We start from the raw sequence: 24,594 nt of genomic DNA, 5'->3' as shown, positions 1-24,594 counted from the left end.
AAATCTGGCAAGGGATGTCAAGGACAACAAGAAGGGCTTCTTCAAATACATCAATAGCAAAAGGAAGACTAGGGAAAACGTGGGCCCGCTGCTGAAAGGGGCGGGTGCCCTGGTGACGAAGGATACAGAGAAGGCAGAGTTATTGAATGCCTTCTTTGCTTCAGTCTTCACTGCTAAGGCCAGTCCTGAGGAATTCCAGACCTTGGAGACAAGAGAGGAAGGCTGGAGAAAGGAAGACTCTCCCTTGGTTGAGGAGGATCGGGTTAGAGATCTTTTGTCCAAACTTGACATCCACAAATCCATGGGCCCCGATGGGATGCACCCACGAGTGCTGAGGGAGCTGGCGGATGTTATCGCTAGGCCTCTCTCCATCATCTTTGAAAGGTCCTGGAGATCAGGAGAGGTGCCTGAGGACTGGAAGAAAGCCAATGTCACGCCAGTCTTCAAAAAGGGCAAGAAGGAGGAGCCAGGAAACTACAGGCCTGTCAGCCTCACCTCCATCCCTGGCAAGGTGATGGAACAGCTCCTCCTGGAGGTCATCACTAAGCATCTGGAGGACAAGAAGGTGATCAGGAGTAGTCAGCATGGATTCACCAAAGGGAAATCATGCTTGACCAATCTGATAGCCTTCTATGACAGAATGACTGGCTGGGTAGATGAGGGCAGAGCAGTGGATGTTGTCTTTCTGGACTTCAGCAAGGCTTTTGACACTGTCTCCCATCACATCCTCCTAGGTAAGCTCAGGAAGTGTGGGCTAGATGAGTGGACGGTGAGGTGGCTTGAGAACTGGCTGGATGGCTGAGCTCAGAGGGTTGTGGTGAATGGCGCAGAGTCAAGTTGGAGGCCTGTGGCTAGTGGTGTCCCCCAGGGGTCAGTCCTGGGTCCAGTCTTGTTCAATATATTCATCAATGACCTGGAGGAAGGGACAGAGTGCACCCTCAGCAAGTTTGCTGATGATACTAAACTGGGGGGAGTGGCTGACACACCAGAAGACTGTGCTGCCATTCAGAGGGACCTGGACAGGCTGGAGAGGTGGGCGGAGAGGAACCTCATGAAGTTCAACAAAGGCAAGTGCAAGGTCCTGCACCTAGGCAGGAATAATCCCATGCACCAGTACAGGCTGGGGACTGACCTGTTGGAAAGTAGCTCTGCCGAGAAGGACCTGGGAGTGCTGGTGGACAACAAGTTAAACATGAGCCAGCAGTGTGCCCTTGTGGCCAAGAAGGCCAATGGGATCCTAGGGTGCATTAGGCAGAGTGTTGCCAGCAGGTCGAGGGAGGTGATCCTGCCCCTCTATTCAGCCCTGGTGAGGCCTCACCTGGAGTACTGTGTCCAGTTCTGGGCTCCCCAGTACAAGAGAGACATGGCACTCCTGGAGAGAGTCCAGCGGAGGGCTACCAAGATGATTAGAGGGCTGGAGCATCTCTCCTATGAAGAAAGACTGCAAGAGCTGGGCCTGTTCAGCCTGGAGAAGAGAAGATTGAGAGGCGATCTCATCAACGTGTACAAGTATCTGAAGGGGGAGTGTCAAGAGGATGAGGCCAGCCTCTTCTCCGTGGTGCCCAGCAACAGGACAAGAGGCAATGGGCAGAAACTGAACCACAGGAAGTTCCATCTGAACCTGAGAAAAAACTTCTTCACTGTGAGGGTGACAGAGCATTGGAACAGGTTGCCCAGAGGGGTGGTGGAGTCTCCTTCGCTGGAGATATTCAAAACCCGTCTGGATGTGATCCTGGGCAATATGCTCTAGGTGACCCTGCTTGAGCAGGGAGGTTGGACGAGATGATCTCCAGAGGTCCCTTCCAACCTAAACGATTCTGTGATTCTGTGAAGATAGAGACTATGTGGCTAGCCTCTGCCGAGGTGGTAATTTGGCTGAACGTTCAGTCTTGTCTGTTGCTGATGATATAATTGCACCAAGGTTTTCCGGGACCACATGACATAACAACATTCCTTGGCCTGAGCGCTTTGCATTTCACTCAGCTTCTATTACAGCAAACATACCAATAGTGCTACACAAATTAAAGCAAGCAGTTGCTGAAAGCAGCTAGCATTATCTTCAGGGATTAAACAGCAGTAGTACGTAAAACCCATGAACCCATGAGCCAGTTATGCTTCAGCCATGCCCAGTACTCAGGTATCATCACTCCAGAGTTGTGCTTCGGCGAAACTGCAGCCTTGTAAAAGGGCTGTTGTAAAAAGCAACTGAAAAGCCAACAACGTTACTCATTCCAAGTATTGCATTTCTGAGTATACTCATTTTTGAAAAATGGCAAGAGGCGGCTACTATGGAAACAAGGGGGAAGCAGGAGTTTGTCAGGCACAGCTCACTGAGAGCCCGTAGGAGTCTGAAGCACAGATTTGTGTGTCCGTAAAGGGGTACAGGAACAAGGGACAAAGAGGAGAGGGGGGAAAAAATGTTGCAGCCCAGTTAGAGTAAGTGGAATAAAAAATTCATGTGTAATGAATCAGGACTTGATACCACAGCATATGGAAGGGAAACCACAAGTTGGAAACCCTCTTTATCACATCCCTAATTTACATAGAAGGTATTATGTGATAATCACACGTAAAACTTCAAGACATAAAAGGATACTGCAACTGTTCAAATACAACTAAAGCAAATACTTAGCTTCAGAAAGTGATAAGGCATGCAATAAAATGCATTTCAAATTTTATTTTATAAAAATTTCAAAAAAATCCCATGAAGATTTATAATTATTAAAATGTTATTTAAAAAGCAGATGTGCTGGGTTATTTTAAAATAAAACAAAAGCTATCATCAACAGCAGAAAGGGATTTTTCCCTGAAACATTAAACTGAAGTTAAAACATACCTAAGAGACATTTTTCTCCACCTGCAATCTAAGCTTTAAAAAGTATCATTAATGAAAGTTGTTTATACCTTCCAGAAAGGACAGATTGATTTGTTTTCCACTAACACACTGGGTTTTCCACAGGTTTGATAAATTACTATGAATAAAGGAAAAATCCATTTAGAAAGAAGAAAAACTGTTTATTAACAAACAAGAAGACAATTAGAATTTAAACTTAAAACATTAATAATCATGAAAACCCTAATGTTAATTTTGTCAAAAGGTATTTCAGGACAGTGTGTGAGAAAATTTTTCAGCTACAAGAAAATTTATTCAAGGATAATTTGCATATTAACACCTTTCAAAAAATCTGTTCTCCATTAATGGAAAGAAAAGAATATGGAAGGCTGTTGTATATATCTGGCTATTTTCATCCATAACTTTTTTGCAGAAGAGAAAAAGAATTCACGCGACCATATTTGAATGCAGAATCAAGAAGACCCAGGCCTTTCAACTGTTATCTCCGTTGCTCTAACCTACTGGACCATATTCCTACTCTGAAACAAACTATGTATTTCTGCTTAGAATGCAAGAAAGTGGCTGTATAGCTTTTGACATCTATTTACCTTATTCAAGATATTATTTCCATTTCCTAAGTCACTAAAAACTTGCATTTTCAATATTAGAATACTATTTATTTATTGTGTTTCATAAAAATGCCATTAGAAACAAATTCAGAGCAAATATAAATTGGAGGCATGACTCCCATTTATTATTTTTTATAACACCTTTTTCATTCAGAGGTATCAACGTGATCTACAGAATTACTGTCGTTCTCAGAAGATAGATGAAGGGCAAAGAAATCACAGCATACAGAGTCTAATTATTGTCATCTATCAACAACAGCAGAAGATATATTGAAGCTATACAATACAGTGTACAGTAATCATATGGATACTTATGAAGATTCAATTGAAGACTGTTGTGAAAGACTGTAGGTTCTGTTCTCTGTGAAAGACTGATCTGTTCTCTGCTTGTGCAGGATATTTTTCTTTCCAAAAAAAGATGTCAGAAGGTCAGAAGGATGCCTCTGGAGGAAAGGGGAGATTCCCGTAGGAGCCACTGAGGGCACTTAGGAAGGAAAAGTTCCAGTGATCATAGTGAAGTTATAGCAAAGAACTGGGGCCCACACCAATCAGAAAGACTGATGAGAAGGGCAGGAAGCAGACAGGACTCAGAAGACATGAAAGACCTCTACTAGTACAGGCTAGAGTGGACTTTGAAGACCTTGCTATAATTCAGAAACTCATTAAAGGCACAGGCACTGCAGTGTTTCGGTCTGGACCAGAAGTGTTCTGTTGTAACATATCTCACAATCATTCCCATGAACTTTCACATACTGAATTGTGCTTTGCACTGCAAATCCACTCCTACTGCCCTGCAGTTATTTGCTAATGCAGATAGTCAAACTTTGAAATCAAACCTGGAAGCAAACCTACATTAAAAAAAAAAGAAATGTACTGAAGAGGGAAAGAATTGCATATAAATTCCTTTTACTTCTGGTTCTTTCTTAACTAGCCACAAAGTTCTTTCTGTTTAAAAGACCAAGTATACCAACTCTTATTAAATAAGAAACTGCCTTTAAGTGAGTATGAAAGCCTTTCTGGAAAGCTTACAAGTGGGAGAGGAGAGGCTGCGTAAGCCCACCTCAAAGCTCTACTCAACCTGAGGCTTAGTATATAACCAAGGACCTGTTAGAGACAGTACAGGTAGTACGAGCTATCCGCTTGCGCATTATAGATTTCCTCCAAAGTTTTTATGTCCTCTATTTCCATCAACTCTTGCAAACATAATAGAAAAAAAATGGGAGCCAGACTGGGAATTTGACATAGCGCTTCCCGAATAGTCTCTCTGCAAGAAAAGACAATCACACACAAATAAAATATTTTAGTTTCAAAAACATTCAGCCAAACTAAACTGCGGAAGAGTCTGCAATTTTATCTCAGCCATCTGCTCAGGTTTATAAGCAAAGAATGTTCCATATACTGGAATAAATCCAAAGCCTTTGATCCGTCTCCTGTCACAAGAAAAATGCAAAACACCTGTGGATTTCCATCAAGTCCTGAAATAGTCAATCACCTTTTGGAGTTCTGGTATTCAGAACCGGAAAAATAATTCAGCCACAGCTCTTATTACCATTTAAAAACAAATTGAAGATTTCTCAGATATTGGTAAGCATTCATCATATAATTGTTAACAATCCGAAGCCAAATGGACATGATCATTTTCCCTCTAGAAGAAAAGAGCGCAGGTAATTCATAATTGTTAGCCCACCCTCTCCTTCATTATTCATTCTCTATGAGAAAGCCCGGACATGCACAATTGCTAGTCCAACCTCCAGCAGTAATAGTATTCATCAGTAATCTTCTTGTGAGCCTTTACAATGGCCCTACTACTTGACTTCAATCAGCTGTAAAGCTCCTTTATTCTGTTATCACATCAGTGCGAGGGAATAAATGCCAAGGACTGAACGCCCTCCGAAGGGAGCGCAGCCGTGTGGCTAGAATAGCAATGAGCCTCATGCAGCGCTACTCAACGCATTCTTTCACACTCCCTCATGCAGAGCGATGCACGCATGAAAAAATAAATATCTTTCAAGCGCAAATGCTGGGAAACCATCTATGGCATAATATACTAAGCAGAGCATTTGCATTGAAATTATGTAATTAACAATACAGCTAAAACTGACAGCCGTTGCGTTCCATTTGTCAGAAGAAAAAGATGGGCTGAATAATTATCGTACTAGTGAGAAAGATATTTAGAATTTCAGTACATAATGTCTCATCTATTAAAACATTTGTCCTTAAGCTCTTTTTAATGCTGCTGATGGAAGGACCTTAGCATAGCTCTTGCTCGTTACAATTAAAAAGAAAAAAATAGGATGTAGATCCAAAATAGAATATCAAAAATCATTCAGGAAACTGAATTTTCATTCATAATTTAATATTATTGTTAGAAATGACTGAGTTTTTGTCATTTTTATTTTTTTTAATTTCAAACACATCAAATACACTCAACCAAAAAAGGAAATTGTGCTTTATTAGGAAAAAATAGCCAAAAAAAAGTGCATCTTTCCAGCTCAAATACATTGCTGGATTCTCAGTAATAAATGCATTGCAAGATAGTCTATGAAAATTTCTATTCCCACAGTCAATTATGACAAAACCCATTTTCTGATCAGCTATAGTTTTTTTCCTCTAGAAGGATTCTTTCTACTAAATATTTTTAAAAGATTTTAATCAAACTCATTTTCATAATGATACTGAAAAATTAGTAAATAAGATAATCTTGCACGAGGAAAACCCAAGACGACAGAGTGGCTGAATGAAGGAAAGACATCAGAATACTGGGCAACCAGAACACAGCAACTATCCTAGGAACAACCACTCTCTTCTAAGACATTAAGGTAACGCTAGACTGCAAGTCCAATAATTCTGTAAGTCCTGTACTTCAGGATCTCCCAGCACATGCTTCTGCTAATGCTTTATGCTTCTATTTCCTCACAGTCACTGTAACATTCTGATTTCCCCCCCACCACCTAAAATTTTTACCAACATATTTTGAAGGCCTTAAAAAAAAAACAAAAAACAAAAAAAACACCCCTCTTTGAATGGAAGTGTACTTAAGTTACTGTGGTTTTGAGTTAAGGACCAAGAGAAAGGATGTGCTGTAGACTGCAACAGCTTTAAGGTTGTGTTAAACAATCAGAAGCAAATGATATTAATAGTGTACTTCTTCAGTCCATTTTAGAGCAAAAAGGAATATAACGAGGTCTCTCTACTGTAAAGAATCTGTCAGCATCACGTCCTACTTGTAGGAGCAGAGAACAATCTTTGTGTCCCTTCTTAGGGAATAGGCATTGATGTAGCAAGTGAATGGGACTTCTGACCAATGTTTTGAGAACATGAAGTGACATCTCGGCCTACTGGAGACATGTTATAACTTCATCAATGACTCAATTCATGACATTTTCTTGAGAACCTACAATGATCCCGTGAAATGTTTTTCCAGAGGAATGTTTTAAATAGTCTCCTGTATCTCTTAATTATGCTTGTGAAAAGACCAAAACTCAGGATGAGGCTCTATAAAATTTCTTTCCTAGTGAAAATATATAGCTAAAATGTTGCATTGCACCACGTGGTGCTTTTAGTACATAGCAGTTTGGTCACACTCATTTTCTTATTATAGGGGAGCAACAAAAACTAATTATACAAGTATCTTAACAAAGAACAGTTATAAACACGTGCAAGCAGTAAAACTGAACCCCACTTCATGTAGAAGGGGGCCTGGTAGGAACGATGGCTTCCCGCCGGACCATTCAGACACCCATCCCCTCACCTCTTCCCACACCAACGCTGCGGCTTCCCCCCTGTTGCATGATATGGAGCATGCACTGCTCAGCTTTCCATGCGAACCAGGCCTGCTCCCAGCCTGCAACAGCAGGGATTTTAGGTTCTGAATTTCCCCATGTGCTTCAAGCCCTATGTCTTCCTTAAGCTTCACCCTGTCTAAAAAACAATAAAGCTGAACTAGAACAGTATCCTCCTCACAGCTGTAGACAAAAGGAAGGAAATGAAAGGCATTTAACATATCACACCTCCAAAACCCTCAATAATAGAACAAGAAAGTACTCATAGTTCACACATGGTTTCAGTAAATACCATTATTCAAATGAAGGAGGCTGCCTGCAAAGATGCTCAGCACATATTAGATTCCACACGCGCTTGATGAGCTAAAGAACTCTCAGGTCTAATAACATGCTCTTTTAACGTAACATTAATAAACTCCTGGACATCAGTTTCAGGACTAAGCATGAGATTAAGCTAGAGATTAAGTACATAATTTTCATTTTCTTGAAGTGTTACATCATGCTCAATACTAAAAAGCACTGTCAGCAGTTTCACAGTCCACAAACAAATTATGATACTTACATTTATGTTTAAATATGACTTTATTCAAATTGATAACCACTATCAATACCTTTCATCCATTCACCAGTTTTAAAATAAAGCTAATTACAGTAGATTCAACCAATGTTAACCTGAAAAATCTATTAAAAGATGGTAAGAAACTGAAGACCGGGAAAAAAAAAAAAAAGAAAAAGAAAAAAATCCACAATGCTAAAGACATTTTAATGTGCCCAAAGATAGCTCTGGTTATGTTTAATCTTTAAACATGATTATCTCGAACAATGTTTTAGGTGCTTTATACAAAATAGTGCAACTGTTACCAAGATTTATTTAAAATCTTTTTTTTTTTTTATGACTTGAGTTTAACCTAGGATTATAGTCATTAAAATCTTTGAAAATAAAGTCCAGTCTGGCTCTGCAAATACTTTCGTTAACATGATCTTAATGCAATGTTCCTCAGTTTGCAGTTGGTCTTTTCTACTTTTTTCTAGCTGATAACAAAGTTTTATGGAATTCTTATCAATCTCCCAAAAAGAAAATCTCTAATTCACTCACTAGGAAAAAAAAACTAACAACTCTCACACCAAAATTAGAAAGCTTATAATGAAGCTGTTTTTAAATATGTCTTAATCTTCAGATCTTCTTAATCTAGACTATCTGTACTCTACTTTCTCCTCATAGAATTTCAGAAAACCCAGCTTGAATTCTTGTTTTGAACTTTTTGCCCAATATGAAAAATATGAATCTCTTTAAGGCATAGAGAATATGTAATTTGCTTCCTCTTTCATTACTTAGGTCTTCCATCTTTCAGTTCCTTCATTTACTTGCCATTTTTCTCCATAAAATATTCTTGCGCATTGAACAATACTATCCCAATTTCAGGGTTTCTTCTCCCCATCAAAATTTAAGGGTTACTGATTAAAAAAATGATTTTGAAGTGTATATAAATCTTTGCTAAATATTGGCTGCTCTGTGCTTAACTGGAATTAGTATTTCTTTAGCATAAAACTGAAATGACACTAAATATGTTACAATGTATCAATGGCTATGAAAACGATTCTAAAGTGATGCTACGTAATATCAGGTATGGACAGTGGTTTTCAAATCAAATTTACTTCAACTCTCCTTTGAACCGTGTTTAGTAAGTGCTATTCAACTATACCTTCTCCTTCTTTAACAATTGAGATTAATTTCAAAACAAAAAAAAAAAATCAATCCAGTAATCTTAAGCTTTTCATCAGCTTAGAAAGTAAGACTTCTTTCTCCTGCTTATTCAGAGTTCTGAACAGAATATAAAATATACAGTACGAAGTACAATTTGTGAAGGATTTGATTATCGTAGTGGTTACTGTTTTTAACTCCACAAATTAGTCATTTATTACTAATTATACTGGCACATTTTAAATGAATGAATTCATTTGATACTTTTTTCCTCTGAACTTTTTTATTTTCATTTCATCTAGTTTATTCCCCTATTAAAAAATAAGTCTGTAAAATAATTTTCATTTCTATATTCAGTATTTTTGGCTGCTTCCTAATCCGCTTTCAGTGTGTGGGCAATAAAGCAGCTTGTTACCTTGTACATGTACGTCAGTGGCTAATGTTCATTCCAGGCAACTCAGTTGTCTTCAGCAATGTAGCACAGGGTATTTATGCTTCAATGAGGCTAAAAAATGGCTAAAAATCAAAATAAGCCTATATAAAACATTCACTCAAGATCATAGGGTGTGAAGTAAGATTTAACTTTAGCATTGTTACCTTGCTGTGATATTGTTTTCATGACTTTGTAAACTATCTAATAGTTTATAAATGAAATGAAAATGGGTGTTGTGGGATCCATATCTCTCAGAGACAGTGATTCAACATCTGCTATTGCTGTTTTTGAAAGCCACAGCTGTGGTGATAACTGAAGGAAGATAAATTTGAAATCAAGCTAGAGGTACATGAGTTAAATACTTTAACTACATTTTCCCATACATAGTATCGAGGGAGGAATAGGGTTCTCTATATCTAGTGTTCTTAGTTCATATTAAGTGTGGTGGTATTTGAGAAACAGTTTAGAGGTCAAGAGGGACAGAAGTTGAACCGTGCGTTGCCAGTGACAAAAAGCTGCCATTCATCTGCCATCTGAAAGTGGCTTATGAAATTAGTTTTAAAAATCAGACTTCTTAAAGTATCTCAGATTGAAAACTCCAAAACTGGTTACTCACGTACTCAATAACACATTGTTCTCTTAAATGTTTACAGTAGGCTGTATACTGAATTTAACCACTATTATTTTGAAGGGCTTTAATATTATTACATAAGGGACACTTTATCCCATTTTAGCGGAGCGGTAAAGTACACTTTCATTTAGTTGATTACTGAGGTTTGTTTCTGTTCCTGTTGCAGTATTCACAATGCTTTCATTTCTATCCTGCCCAGCTTTTGTTTCTCCACTGTCTGAATCAGCACTGACAATTTCCCAGTTTTTTAATCTCTCTTTCCAAGTTCTCCAATTGCAGCCCTCTCCTCTCCTCTACCCCTTCCCCCCCAAAATTAAAGATATTTTCTCATTCTAGAGACAGCTATTGCTTAAAAGACACACTTCTCCACCCCTGGAAATCAGAACTTCTGACCGGTTGCAACAATCTTGTGTTAATAGGCATCTTGCTAGTGCTGCAACTTTGCACTTGCAGCTGCTTATACACTGCATGCCCATAGTTGTGTGAAGTGACCTTTTTCATACAAATTTACATGTGCAGCTCATGAATTCTTCAATTCCTATTCTGATACGCTGATGTCTTCCAAGTTATTTGGCCTCCGACACTTTTTTCCAAATTCTTCGCTTGAGGCACATAAAAGCCTGCATCTACCTTTGCATTTTGGTTTGGAATAACGGTGTGGGTCTGAAGCAAATTTCCCTGTTGCCCCCACTTGCCAACCATTGGTTTGATTCACTGAATATTTTCGGTGTTAATAAACTAAATTCCTTTCTAAGTAAATTTAACTTTTTCAAAGGGACACCAAACTATAGAGTCCCCTAATGAGACACATATATGCGAGACAAAGACTCATCCTTTGGATAACTTTGAACCTTGTGAATGGTGGGGATGTTCCACTGAGGGGGGCAAGAATAATCTAATTTGAAGTGAAATGCAAACTCCAATTGCACTTTTTGTAGCTGTAGAAGCCTCAGCGCTAATGGCTTTGACCCATCTGCTCTTATTGCACTGAATTACTTCCTATTTAAACACAGTCACAAGCTTTCAGATATCTGATTTCCTACAGCTCATCTAATCCTGGATTAAGCGGGCATTATCCCAAGCCCAAGAGTGCACTTTATTATAGGGTGATCACTGCATTCTATCAGATGGCTCTAAGTCTTTATCTAGTGTTAATCAGTGCATCTCAATATCTGTTGAAAAGTTTAAAAAGTTCAGCACGTTTGCTCTGTACTCATTCCTAACTATCTGTGCTTAGCTAACAGATAGTTAGCTTGTTTGGCTGTTATTGCTGTGCCATGATAGAATAACTGTGTATTATTATACACAATAAAATTCGTCATGTTTTTGTGCAAGCTTAAATCAGAACCTAGTCCATTGTTTATTATTAATGAAAATAGTTGTATAGAAAAACTTCATGCTACATCACAATATAACAAATGTGACAGGATGCACAGGAGAATAAAGATAAGTTTTGTTTTTTTTTTTTAAATGATCTGTCATGCCTATTTTGATTATGAGTAGAATAGGGCCTATTCAAAATTGATTGGGTCAGTTGCTTTCTTGCAACTTAGGTAACTAGTCAAAGCTATACTGTAATTGTTTGCTCCTCCTTAACCTGTCCATTGGTGATCTGGAGCACAGACACTGTTTTCCATCCATCTGCTGTGCCTTCGCAAGCTCCAGAGTTGAACATAAGGAGGCCTTTTTTCCAACAGAAGGACCCTAGAAAATGTCTGTCCTACTACTAACCTCACATTCTGTTCTTTCCTGTACCAAGGGTTTGGTAAGGACAGCATAGTTATAAATCTGTAAAGTCTGACAGAGTGCTTGTGCTAACCAGTTTGCATATTAATTTTACTTATGAATGGAATATGGATGATCTTTTAAACTAGAATATTTAATAAAATCAGCATGTAGGAGGAATAAAACAGTGTTCAGATAATATTATGACTGCCAGAACAACAAAGCCAAGAAGGTGACATTATAATAGAGTTGAGATATCATTTCCTTCTCTGCAATTCTTTGAATCAGAACTGTTATCAACTGCCAGATATGTTGGTCAGTTGTTTGGTCTTCCAAACTTTCTGGGTATTTCTAATTGAAGACAGAGCTACAATATTATATATTCTTATTTACAGCATAGCATGTGCCCATAAAGTAAACTGTATGCTTTATTTACAAAGTATTTTGCAAATATTTTAATTTGTAACTTAGTCATTTTTCCTCGCGTAGCCCAGTAATTCCAAAAATTATCAAATGTTATTTTCCATATATGCAAACTAGTTTAAAAATTCCATATACTTTTAAACAATATATGTACATCTTCATAAACAAGCATACATATTGTTATGCTTATTTTTACTAGCTTTTTTTTTGGTGAGGAGTGTGTTTATGAATGCCATCACTCAATGTGCTTCCATTTATTTTCCATGTCAAAATTGCAGTGGAAACACATGATGTTGGGTTTTTTCAAATTAAATGCAGTAGCATCCACTAAGGAAGCTGCAGTACCAATATTTCCAACAGCAACACGTGTTGGTGAAACTGATTGATTGCGTTAATCTTATCAAACTGTCGAAGCAATCCTTCTTACAACATTCTTCTTCATAAGCCCATTACACATTTGAACTAGTAAGCCTTTTATGCCTTTTCCTCAGCAGAAAGTAAGCATGGATCACTGTCAAAAGTGAAAAGGAATTAGAAATGAGAATATTCAGAAAGATTTAACTGGCAAGAAAATAAATACATAACTACGCAAAACAAACAGAAAAACCCATATCATACCAGTTGCTCATCAATACTATTTAAAATATAACATAAATTTACACCTGGTAATTTAAAAAAGAACCAATATATGTTACTTTGTAGACTTTTCCTAATGTAGCATTTTAATCAAAGTTATTTTATCACATTCTGTTTTTCTTCTTTTTGAGGATAGATTGTTGGAAAAAATAAAAATGCTGAACAGATTCTACTATAAAAAGCTGCCAAATAAGAGAACTAAGATCTCTGAGGAGGAAAATAAGAATTCTTGGTATTAGTATATCACTAATTTCATCAGCTATCTAGGGAAAACTGTGATATAGACAGTCCCAAATGCACATTTTAACTAGGTGAGTCAGGTCAGGAAAAAAAAAAAGTAAATATGCAAATCATCAGCATAAAGCTGATAGTTATTTTGCAGAAAAGCCTCAGATCACCCATGAGTAGGATGGAGAACAAAAAGTAAAGAAACACCAAGAACTGCTGCAAGACTGGAAGGGTAGAATAGCTCTGAAAACAGACAGTCAAGGGCCATCCAAGTGGGAGAAGAAAGTAAAAGACTGTCACGTATCAGGAAAACAAGAAAGGCCAGAACACTAAGAAAGAAGTAATCATTACTAGGACCAAAAGTACGACAGACCCAAAGGAAGGTAAGGTTCTTAAATTTTAACATAATTCAAATGATGTTGTGCATTCAAGAAACAAACAGCAATTATATTTATTCCACAATCCTCCCACAAGTATCTATGCTAGCTACCAAAAAGCAGCCATTCTTGTTGGTTTTATAACAGATCTATTGAACATAAATTTGCCATTTCTATTTCTACAAAGGTTGCTTTTGGATATAGGGACTATGTCTCACACAATGGAAGAGTTAAAAAAAAAAAAAAGTATTTTGAAGTATTTTGACAGCTTAATATATTTTCTGAAGAGACTGCTTAAGAGCTTTATCACTAAAATATTCTGCACCAAAATAGATCAGCTTAGTTTACACACCTTAATCTATTAATCTTCAGTGTAGTAGAATGCTTCGCAGTATATAAAATTTATCATGAATATGTACATACTAATTATTTTACCCATGGCAGTGAGGCTGATCAGTTTTGTAAAATGGTATCAACCTTAGATTTCTGAATTTTACAAGCCTATTTTATGGTAGTTCATTTTGTTCCTTGTCTGGATGGAGTTCTGCTATTCATAAGTATATTATGCACAATAATACAAAGGATATATCCAATATTATTTCCAATTTTGTTTTTCATTTTCAAAAGTAATAAAATGCTTATATTTTTATTCAGCTGTTCATCTTAGACCCATAAAGACTTCTGATTTGATTTAAAATTTTTACTGTTCAAAGCTATATGTAATTTGGAAATGGCACACATTTCCACATTAAGGTAATCTACATCAAACGTGTCAGCTATGAATGCTTTAATAAACTTGAAATAAGGGATAAGAGAACTGTGCAACTTGTTTAGATTATCATTTCACATTTGTTCAGGTCTTAACAACTACAACGCATGAGAAATGGAGGGAAAAAAATGGTGGTCCCAGTTTAATTGCCAGTGCTCACGTCCACAAACACCAAAAACTAGCATAACTAACATAATACAGCAGTAACTTCAGAGAACTAATTAGATTCCGGTTTTAAAATAGTAAACTAAACAACTAGAAACAAAAAGAAAAAACATTCAGTCTAGAGCTACAAGACTTACAATCTGTTGGGAAGTATCATTTACAAAGCAGTTTAAATAATTTGGAATTGTCAGCAAACAATGTTTAGTTGCTTTAGCTGGAAACTGTCCATACTTTGAGTAGGTAAACCATACAGGATTGCTGTGCATATATTCTATGTATATGTACTGCATGCTATGTCTCGACCTTGCAGTGTAGTCGCGTATGACACGTAACGGAAGCTTAGCAAGCAAAGGCTCTGATGAAAAACAAGCAGCTCTGTCCTGCACACGACAGCTTCCAAGCAAAGTTTCTATTTCTCTCTGGCTTCTTCTCCTGGAAATTCAGAATCATATGCCAACACAGTATGTCTGGACAGAATCTAGGTAAGAAAGCCTTTGCAGCCATGGCTCAAATCCTCAAGCTACAACCTAAGTATCCAATAAAATCAGGAATAGAATCATGCCCAATACCTCTTGTTTAAAGAACGTTAGGAGTATGAGAAGAAAATCATGAATCATTAAGCTCAATCAAAGAAATTTCAAATAAGAATGCTTGCAGTGTTTGTTTGTTTGTTTTTAATAGTAAGCACTGGTAGAAAAGGTGAAACATGCAAGTATAATTCAAGCAGAATCACTTTTAACTGAAAAATCAGCAAAGAAAATAGCAATTATTTTTCTATCTTTCTTATTTTTCTATCTAAAATGAAGCTTAGAATGGCTTTGAAAAATGACTTTGGGTAAAATTTTCAGAAATGTTTCATGTCTAATAATAATTTGTTTTTAAAGGAAGTAATAAAGGCGGCTTACTACCCAAGTCTTTTCTCCCATTCCACCTCTAAGTAAAATCCACAGAGATGTAAAACCACACAGCTGACAGCACTTATCAGTTTGGATCTGTGATTTTCTCATGCATCATCAAAGGTACTTTTCACCAACAGCAAGTTAGCTCATCCTGAACAAATCCCCTGAAGACACAGCTACATAGTTATCTATTTCTGAAGCCACCATTTGGTTTACAGAATTTTCATTGTGGATAGCAAAAATGAAGGAGTCTTTGAATTTCACACGCTAGTTTTAGTTTGCTGTGTTGGCAGTTAGAAAAAGAAATCTAATAACTGAAAATAAAGAGCATGTTAAACAGTCACTGGAACAGTGTCCCTGAGATAAATCAGGAGTAACTGAACTAAAACAGGTTACAATACTTAATGATACTGTACTTTTGGGAAGTACTTGTATCGCTTATTTCAGGGATCCAGCTTATCTGAATCCATGTGATTCAAGTTATGAAAATAATAGAATTAAATTCCTATATTGTCAATGGGCAGGTGGTGATACTTCAGGTGGCACACATTCAGAGAACCTAACTTAGGTCCGGGTGTACCAAGGGAACGTCTATTTTATCAACAGACAAATTTTGGAGAACTGTTTTCAAAAGAGCCATACACTCAACAGCAGTTGAAACAGTAGTTCAAGGAAGGATAAATTTGATTTATCAATTTATCTAAGATCACTTTAACTAACCTAGCCTACTTTACTTAATTAAAGTAGTATCTAGCATTAAAAAAAAGCTTATTAATAAAACCAAACCACACAAGGCATTTTGTACAAGATTCTGAATTTTTTTTTCTTTAGTCAAGTATATTTCTCCATCTATCCATGCCATTTTATACAAAAGACTCAGGGCATAACATAAGCTACCTTGGAAACCGTTGGCCTACTCACAAGTAGTAATAACAGAGGAGCTTCCTCTCTGAGAAACTGTTAACTCTTCTTTTTGAGGGACAGGAAAATAAATTTGTAAGTAGAACAAAGTTATTAGTTTAAGGAACAACTACACTAATTCATTCACTATGTAACAGGAAGCCTTTTATTGCCACGCTAACTCAACAAAACGTCTCATATTTGAACTTGGTAGCACTTCACCTCTGCACAGGCATCCTTGCTCTGATAATTACCTGTTGGCTCTATAGTGCAGGGCACATGGGCTAAACAGTCTTGCTCCCAGCTCCCATGAAGAGGGGATACAGCTATGCAAAATTCCATGACTATTTCAGAATTTCTTCTTTGAGAGAGAACACTATTAATTTTAATAAAATCCTCCTTTAGAAATAATCACAGAGACTACTTCAAATTAGCAACAAAGCAGAACAAACCATTTTCTAGACTGTGTACAACACTGGATTATCATCCTACTAGAGTCATGTATTAAGCTCCTGATCAATAAAGTATTCTAAGTACATGCTTAATTAACTGAATTCACGAGTTGCTCTACTGAAGTCAATGAGATTACTCACATTCTTAAGGTTAAGCATAAGAGAAAATGCTTTATCTGATCCTCTCTACATTCTCAGTCTAGTTCCCATTTACCCACAGAAAGTTGCCATCTATTTCAATAGCACTAGAAGCTGCCTTTAGAAGTTGAACCTAGGAAACCTAAAAGCTTCCTTCTGTATATCAGAGTTCCATTGTTCTGTGTATCAACACAAAATCTAAATACCTTCCTCATGAAAGCGTGGCTACACTGAAACATACTTCTTTTTCCTTCTTTTATTTTGCACATCGAACCTCTCCAGTGTCAATGAAAGCTACCAAAAGAAATTGGCCAAAAGTTGGCCATACACACACACACATTTCTAAATTACACTTATTTAAATTATAAAAAGTTGATTTAGAATAAAAGTTGCTAACATTAACGGAAGAGCTGACCATATCTTTAAGTGGCCTAGAATTTCACATTATAAAAAGTCCTTTTGAATTTTTGGAAAGGAATTTTAATCCATTGTTTGCAGAAACTCAGAGAGCTTCAGTTCTAAGATTAAGATCTCTAAATTTAAAGTGTGACCCTAAAAGGAGATTCAAGCTGACCAGACACTGTAGGCCATAACGAATCTCTCTGTAGGCTACCCTAACTTTATTGACATGGTCTCCACCAACCACAACAGAAGCTTAGATACGTAAAACGGCCAACGCGCACACGTAAAAACAAACCTCTGCTAATGCCCCTATATTTTGGTTCTTACATCTTAAGCTGAACTCCACCTTCATTATTCACAAGTAAGCCCGCAGGCAGAAAGACGAGAAGCTGAAAACCTCAAAGTTCTAGATCTAACAGGACTTTAAAACTAGAAATTCCCCACATACTATGAATAATGTGAAAACCCCCTCAAAAATCACGCTTTGCGCCAGGTGACAATATCAACTCTTACGTGGAGGCATATTTAAGCATCTCATATTGGCAGCTACCACCAGTTTGATAACTGCTAGTGTAAATGCCTGTCCCTCAGGGTCCAGGTAGATCCCACAATCCAGGCATTTACTCCCTAGAGGTAACATGATATTGTATGCCAGCCCTTGTAGTCCCTGAGCTGCTCTGCTGCACCTCAGAAACCCAGCAGGGCTACACAAGTTGCCAAAATCAATTCTTCTAGCAAAGCCAAGACAGAACATGAAAGACAGGGCTAAGCAGACGAGATGTATAAAGTGATAGGGATAAAATCCCAGTTAGGACAGGCGAAGGGAGGAAACTGATATCAAGCTGATTTTTCAGTTTGATAGTGTAAGCAAGACAACAGAGGGGGCTTTGGGGTTTTTTCTGCTGCTTGCTTTGCTTTTTTCATTCTAATCTGTTGAGGCAAAGCATACAGGACAAAATGAGGGAAAGGGAAGATATGTAACTGAAGATCAGCTTGGGATCTGAATGTGTGCACTGCTCTGTGCAAGAGCGCAGCCCAGCTCAGAATCAGGACCCACTTACTCTACTTTCAAGTCAGCGGAATTTGAGAACCCTGTGTCTCCTACTTCCCAGCAAGAAATTGCAAAGTATTCTCTAAATAGGAACAATTAATGAGCTAGACTTGGGAAAAAAAAAAAATCAACAAAAGAGTACCACAATTATTACTGTAATTCTGCAAATAGCATCCAAGTTTCTTCTTTCCTACAAGAAAACCTGAGAGCTTATATAAACACAAATGAGGTTTTCAGGGGTCACAAATCAGGTACTGAAAAGCTGAATCACTGTTCGAGAAACTTGCTTTTTTTCTGTTGTGCACACCAACGGAACATGTCCTTACGTACGTTAAAGACTGTATGTAAAGTTATACATACAGTTCAAGATAAAGTAGTCGAGTTCTTTTTTGGATAAACATTTTACTTTCTTTTCTTTTAGTTTTATGTTATTTCAGACTGTCATTAGCACAAGATAAATAATATAAGAGGTCACTAACTTAAGTGCTATATCACTAAAATATAATTGCCTGCAACAATAAAATAAGTCCTAATGAGGACAACTCTTGTCAAGGGGAGGTTGTCTTGCCAAGAGTTACCCAGAAAGATAACTTTTCCTGCGGTAGAAGGTGATAAGAGTCAGTTGCCTGACAGAGATTTCAAAAGCATAAAAACTTTTCAATTTTTCAAGTTAAAGGAAAGCTATATGTTTCAGGAGTCTAGGGAGATAAGGGAAAACACGGCTTTGCTGAACACAAAGACCTAGTGACGTCCGAAAAAATGCTGAGTTAGAATAAGGATATTTTGTTTAAAGAGGAACATACTTAGATTGCCATTCAGATTGCCACGCTTTTAAGTAAAAGTTACCGGTAATCAAGAATCACTCTTCGTCTCGCATCTTCCTTCTGTGTCCCAGGATTACATTTGATTTAAATCATATTTTAAATTTACTTTTAAAGCATACAGTGTGAAAAGGTGTTCCTGAATTCTAGTGAAAGTGCAGAAAATCAGAGCTGGGCAGACAGGAAGGCAGTGAACTCCAGCTGCCAGGTAGGAACACAGAAAAAGTTTCCCCAAGAGAAAATAAAAGGTGCCAGAATCAAAGGGAAGGGCATGCGTGTACGCTCCAGAGGCCTCTGATGCTTCTGAATCCAGGAGCTGGTTTCCCCTCACGGTACACAGTAGCTAGACAAGAAAAGTCATTATCTAGTCCCATCGTATTTTTACCTATATTTCCTAAGAAAATTAAACTTTCACAAATACACTTTATGTCTGAGCAAGAAAGGTTATGTCTCTCTCTACATCTGCCTCCTCCACTCCAGAAATGTTTAACTCGCTGGCCTGTTTCAATCAAATCGGCAAATGCCTAGAAATCTCAAGGACATGATCCTACCATGTCTTAGTGATTGGATATTAAGCATTCAGATGTCCAAAGCCTTTTATCAGGGTTGCTAAGCAATAGTCTTTACAAAATTAAGCTCTTACGGAACAAAATAGAAAGCATTCATGAATTAAAATATGATTAAAATATAAGAAACAATAGACAAAAACAACAGTGTAGTGAAAAATACAGGCACTGCATACTACATAAAAAGTAACTAAAAAAAAGTATCAAAACGCAAATGAAATTCTTATCCCATTTCAAAAGCAGTCAGTATAATATCTTGCATCAGGATGACTACTTGACATTAATGGCATTGTTGGAGACTGCCTTCCACCTCCCAAATGCTCAGTAATGAGACACAGTTTAGAATTCAATATTTAAACATGGTTAAAATAAATAAATAAAGACACAGGCTATTTTTCCTGATAGTTAAAACTAAAGACTATACCACTACACAAATTGGTCTACTACCATACGTAGAGCATACAGACATCTCCATTTCCACTGTTTCTAATACAATATACAGAGCCTTTTAAGTCAGAGATAGAAGCCAATAAAGTCATTGTTTCAAATACACCAAGAAGTCTTTAAATCAGTGTCAGGCACCCCCTCCTGAAAGGAACTAATATAAAACCTGCTTCTATCTCATAAATGCAGAGAAATATGTTAAATATTTATATATTCAGAATAATTCAAGCCATTATATTACCTCATTTTACCAACCCTTCATGCAAAAAGGATGACAACATGTAGGGTAAAAAAGGTAGGAGATAATACAAAGATAAAACTACGGTCTTGTATTACACTGTTTTAGTTTGTGGAACCTTTTACATATGACAAAGTCTATGAACATTCGCATAATTCATTTCCATAGTCTTTAAAAGTATTTGACTGTCTCGAGGGAAATTTATCAAGCAATTTTGTTTCGGAAAGAACACACAAGGTACTTACACCATTTACTTTTAGAAAAATAAACAAAACAAGCAAAAAAAAAAAAAACAACCCCAAGTCAACTGAAAAGCCCAAGTCACTTTTGTTAAAATGCAATTCAGGTTAAAGAATAAATCAGACTAAATATTTACAGCTAAAAAGGTTTTACAACACATCCTATGTCAGCAAGATACATAATTCTTTATTTTCTCTACTTTGCAAAGCTCTGCTATAGAAGACAGTGATATATTTTAAGTGATTTCATAGATATAGCTTTAGAATATCAGGGTATCTACTTATGTAAAAGGAAGGATGCAGGAACCTTTCCAAAATTTTTTTCCCTCAACTATAATTATCGTGTATTTTCCATTACATGTGCAATGACTTACGTCACAGAGCCTAATAAATGACTGATAAATTCAGAATTAAACCAGACAGAAGATGAGATACTGGCTAGAGCACTTTTGTTACCATACAAACCACGATATAGCTGGACACCATTTAAGTGTCCAATCCTACTCGCACTGAAGTTCACAGAAGAACTACAAAAAATACCAAGTGACAGAATGGCTTTCTAACAATTCCAAACAGCAACAGTTATCTATCGCAATAAGAAATACCTAATAGCAGAATATTAAGTGTGCTGTCATTCCCCTGAAGCCCTCCTTGCTCATGAGAAAATGGGCTCTGCTTTGAGAGCACCCAATCCGGAATTTCAGCTGGTGACAGCGTAATATTTATCCCAGGCTTTCCACTAAGAGGAGAGGAAGACGTGCAGCCCAGTGCGGCTAGGAGACAAAATGCTTTTTCCCCACAAGAGCATCACTGGTGGGATCGTGTCTTTCAAGAGAGGTCGCTGCTCTTAAGCACTTGGGAAGGAAGCCATCCACCATCACCACGGGCCTGAACGTCCCCTGGTGTAGACAGGAAGGAATCGGAGCCCTGCCTGTCCAGGCTCACCCTCCGCTGCTACTGCCTCCCCTCCTTTCCCGAAGGGTGCAGGCCACTGGGCCAAGATCTGCCTCTAAGCAGTGTCTTGCCAAGCATCCCATCCCGTCCCGAGAGGCACAGGGTACAGAAGCCCTGATGCCAGCAGTGCAGGGATGCCGGTAATTCCATGTTGCCACTAATCTTATGTTGCAACAAGATTAGCTCACCTTCTCTGTCAAGTCACATTGTCGTTTAAGGCATCCTTACAGTTTGGAAATGTCAGGGAAAATAAGCAGTGCATGCCTAGCCACTACAATAGTAAAAGGCACTGCTGTGGAAATCCAAGGGAAAAAACAAGTCTTCTCATTTTCTTGCCCTAGGACACATAATATAGCAAAACCAAGCCTGGTAACTGCATCATCACCCCCTGAGTACACTGAAGAAATAGCAACATTCAGGCTCTTGCAATTACTAGCAGCATTTGTCCTCCCATCTATGTTTAGAAAGCTAAAATTGCTTTCAAAAATATGATTGCCGATTATATATGTCTCTACTAATTTTAAATATCTCTTTCAAATCCCGCCTCCAGGTCCACAGTGAGACTCAGCAAAACTTCTTTATCAACATACCTCTAAAATGATATTTTGGCCTATAGTAAGCTTTACAGTTAAAAATATGAATCAGAAGATAAAGCTAACTGAACAAATTCCATCTCCAAATCTTTTTTCCATTTGGAAAGTAACAGTTTGAACACTGCCAATACAATTGCTAAATGATTAAGTTAAAAATATATGCAACTGAAATGGCTTAGTGGCAAGTTATTTGTGCAAAAATCTATAATGTTTCTGCTTAACACGTCAGCACAAACTTTACTAGCTCTTGTAGTTATACTGCATTTATTAGTCTTTTTATTGGTATTGGATGAGAAGAAATTTGATATAAGTGCAAATGAAATCTAATAAGCAATTTGCAAAATTGTTTTAGGTCGTTCGGAAGGTGACCTTCTACATTAAGACATCCTTATTGGTTTTAAATACACGGTTAAACAAAAGGTGCATATGGAACAGTGTGCTAAATAATAAAACCTAAGAAACAGTATAGATCTGCCGTATGTACCAAGTCAAAACAGAAAAAAAATATTCTTTATGCAGTTGTTTAATATAAAAAAAATAAAGTCATACCGTATGAGAAACTTGCATTTAAAAGATGTACTTGGAAATCTCATGCAAATAAGTATTTAGTTTTTAAATACCACTATAATACCATAATATTTGCTCCAAGCAAGAATTAAATAATCAAAACTTCAAAATTATCAAATTACAGATGAAGATCCTATTGAACTGGAGCATGACAGTTGCCTATGGACTACTGATAACAAGTGATTACATTCAGCATGGCAGTAGTCTAAGAAATTAAGATACAAGCTTGGTCTTTCAGAATAAATCTCTTAAACTACTGAGGAATCATAGCTCACACATCATGAGCTCAAAGTGAAGTTTTGGCAAAAAGAGCTAATCCTTGAATGCACCTGCATGGTGAACTGGAGTAAGGAAGAGATTTTACATCTATCTGTGTACCATGTTGATGAGACTAATGATCAAGCACCAAATGCAGTGCTAGAGTCAACATGGCAAAAAACTTTAGAAGTTCAAAATGCTGCAGCAATAGCAACAAAAACTATTCAAAGACCAGAGAAATTAGCTACTAGCTAGCTAGTTAAGTGAAACACTTACATAATTCAAACTTTTAGTTTATCAGAAAGATAAGAAGTGCAACTAAGTGCAACTACTTTCCACTGGAAGAAAGTATCATGTACTAGCAGATGTTAAAATGACTAACAGATTATTCTCAGACAATAATAGATTATTATCAGACAAAGGAGATAAGGGGGAGTAAGAAGCGACCCTAAATGGAAGCAATTATCAAACTCGATTCAAAAATCTGCTGAAAATTAACAACCACATAAAACCTATAATGACAGACTACCAGGAAAAGTGATAGATTCCTCATCTCTTGACATTTTCGTATCAGATTTGGAAGTCTTTCTATAAAATACACTTTATTGAAACAACTTATTGAACTCATTAAAGAAATAATAAGTTACTCTTAATTCTCTGTCAGAGGTCTGAATAGATGGTCTAAATTGTACTTTCTGGCATTAAGGTCTATGAAACTAACTAAACAGTGCTACATAACAAGCATTTATAATGACACTGACACTTAAAGACATTACGTCTCTATGAGACACAATTATGAGTCCATACATACTCCATTTACTCCAATGTTTACTAAACTAATTCAGCTGACATTTCCCATGATTTTGTTTAGACTTTCAAAATATTTTTAGTTAATTTTAACACCAGATCTACTAAAGAGGTGTGAATTGCTCAAATGTATATTTAAAAATTGCAAACAGAAGTTACCGGAAGAGTAAGAAACCGAATTAAGAACAGGAAAACCATTTTCCCTGATATGAGTGTTTTCACTTGCCCACTTGGCATTTACGCATTAAACTATTGATGAAAAATAATGATCTCAACTAGAGTTTAGTAGCATAAGGAGTTTAGTCTGGAGAAATAGTAAGACAGAGGACATGACTGAACGATGAGCACTGGGAATTGAAGGCTAGATGCTAGTACTGGAATGAGCAGCTAGGTAGAAAAACAGGAAGAAGTCTGAAACTTAGAATCAGTGCAAGGCATTGATTCAGTAAACTTAATATTTTGCTTTTTGCTGAAGAGTTAGGAGGAGGTATTGACATTAAATCATGCTTTGAGCGGGTGTTCACTTCAATACTATAAATTCTGATGACATGTATCAAGTTTTGCTTGTTTTTTAAGGGCAGGAAGACTGACGGCATGAAGCGTTAGTGGTGATGCTCATTGAAGACTTTTCTCCTTACTGTTATGATTCTCAGATGACACTGATACAAAAGATTCAGGAAAGCTAATGAGCAAAAAAAACTTCCATGTCCAAAACATACTATTAGAGTTATGAACGTGTAAAAGAAGTACTTACTTGGTACGTGTCCCATAGCCTGATGGTACACCGTAAGGGGACTTCTCTCATCAGTAAGTTATTCATCCAACGGAAAGCGAATTGTAAGTATTTCACCTCATGCTGATCCAAGTGCCTATGAACTTGTTCTGAAGACAGAATAAACAAGTATGTTAGTGCAACTTTTCTGCTGCCCATA

The 24,594-nt window shown here is 37.2% G+C and overlaps 1 protein-coding gene across 5 annotated transcripts in view; it reads right to left on the bottom strand.

Annotated features, from left to right (window-relative positions):
* Positions 1 to 24,594, bottom strand: part of TBC1D22A (TBC1 domain family member 22A) — a 199,691-nt gene that overhangs the window by 57,668 nt on the left and 117,429 nt on the right. For all 5 annotated transcript variants that reach the window (XM_068931095.1, XM_068931071.1, XM_068931077.1 and 2 more), the window contains one exon: positions 24,417 to 24,544. In XM_068931095.1, the coding sequence (XP_068787196.1) occupies positions 24,417 to 24,544 (128 nt within the window). The remainder of the gene's footprint in view (positions 1 to 24,416; positions 24,545 to 24,594) is intronic.

The sequence above is a fragment of the Struthio camelus genome, chromosome 1 (assembly GCF_040807025.1).
Source record: "Struthio camelus isolate bStrCam1 chromosome 1, bStrCam1.hap1, whole genome shotgun sequence".
Taxonomy (NCBI): domain Eukaryota; kingdom Metazoa; phylum Chordata; class Aves; order Struthioniformes; family Struthionidae; genus Struthio; species Struthio camelus.
Note: the sequence above shows the minus strand (reverse complement) of the source record. Positions and strands in the feature narration are given on the sequence as shown.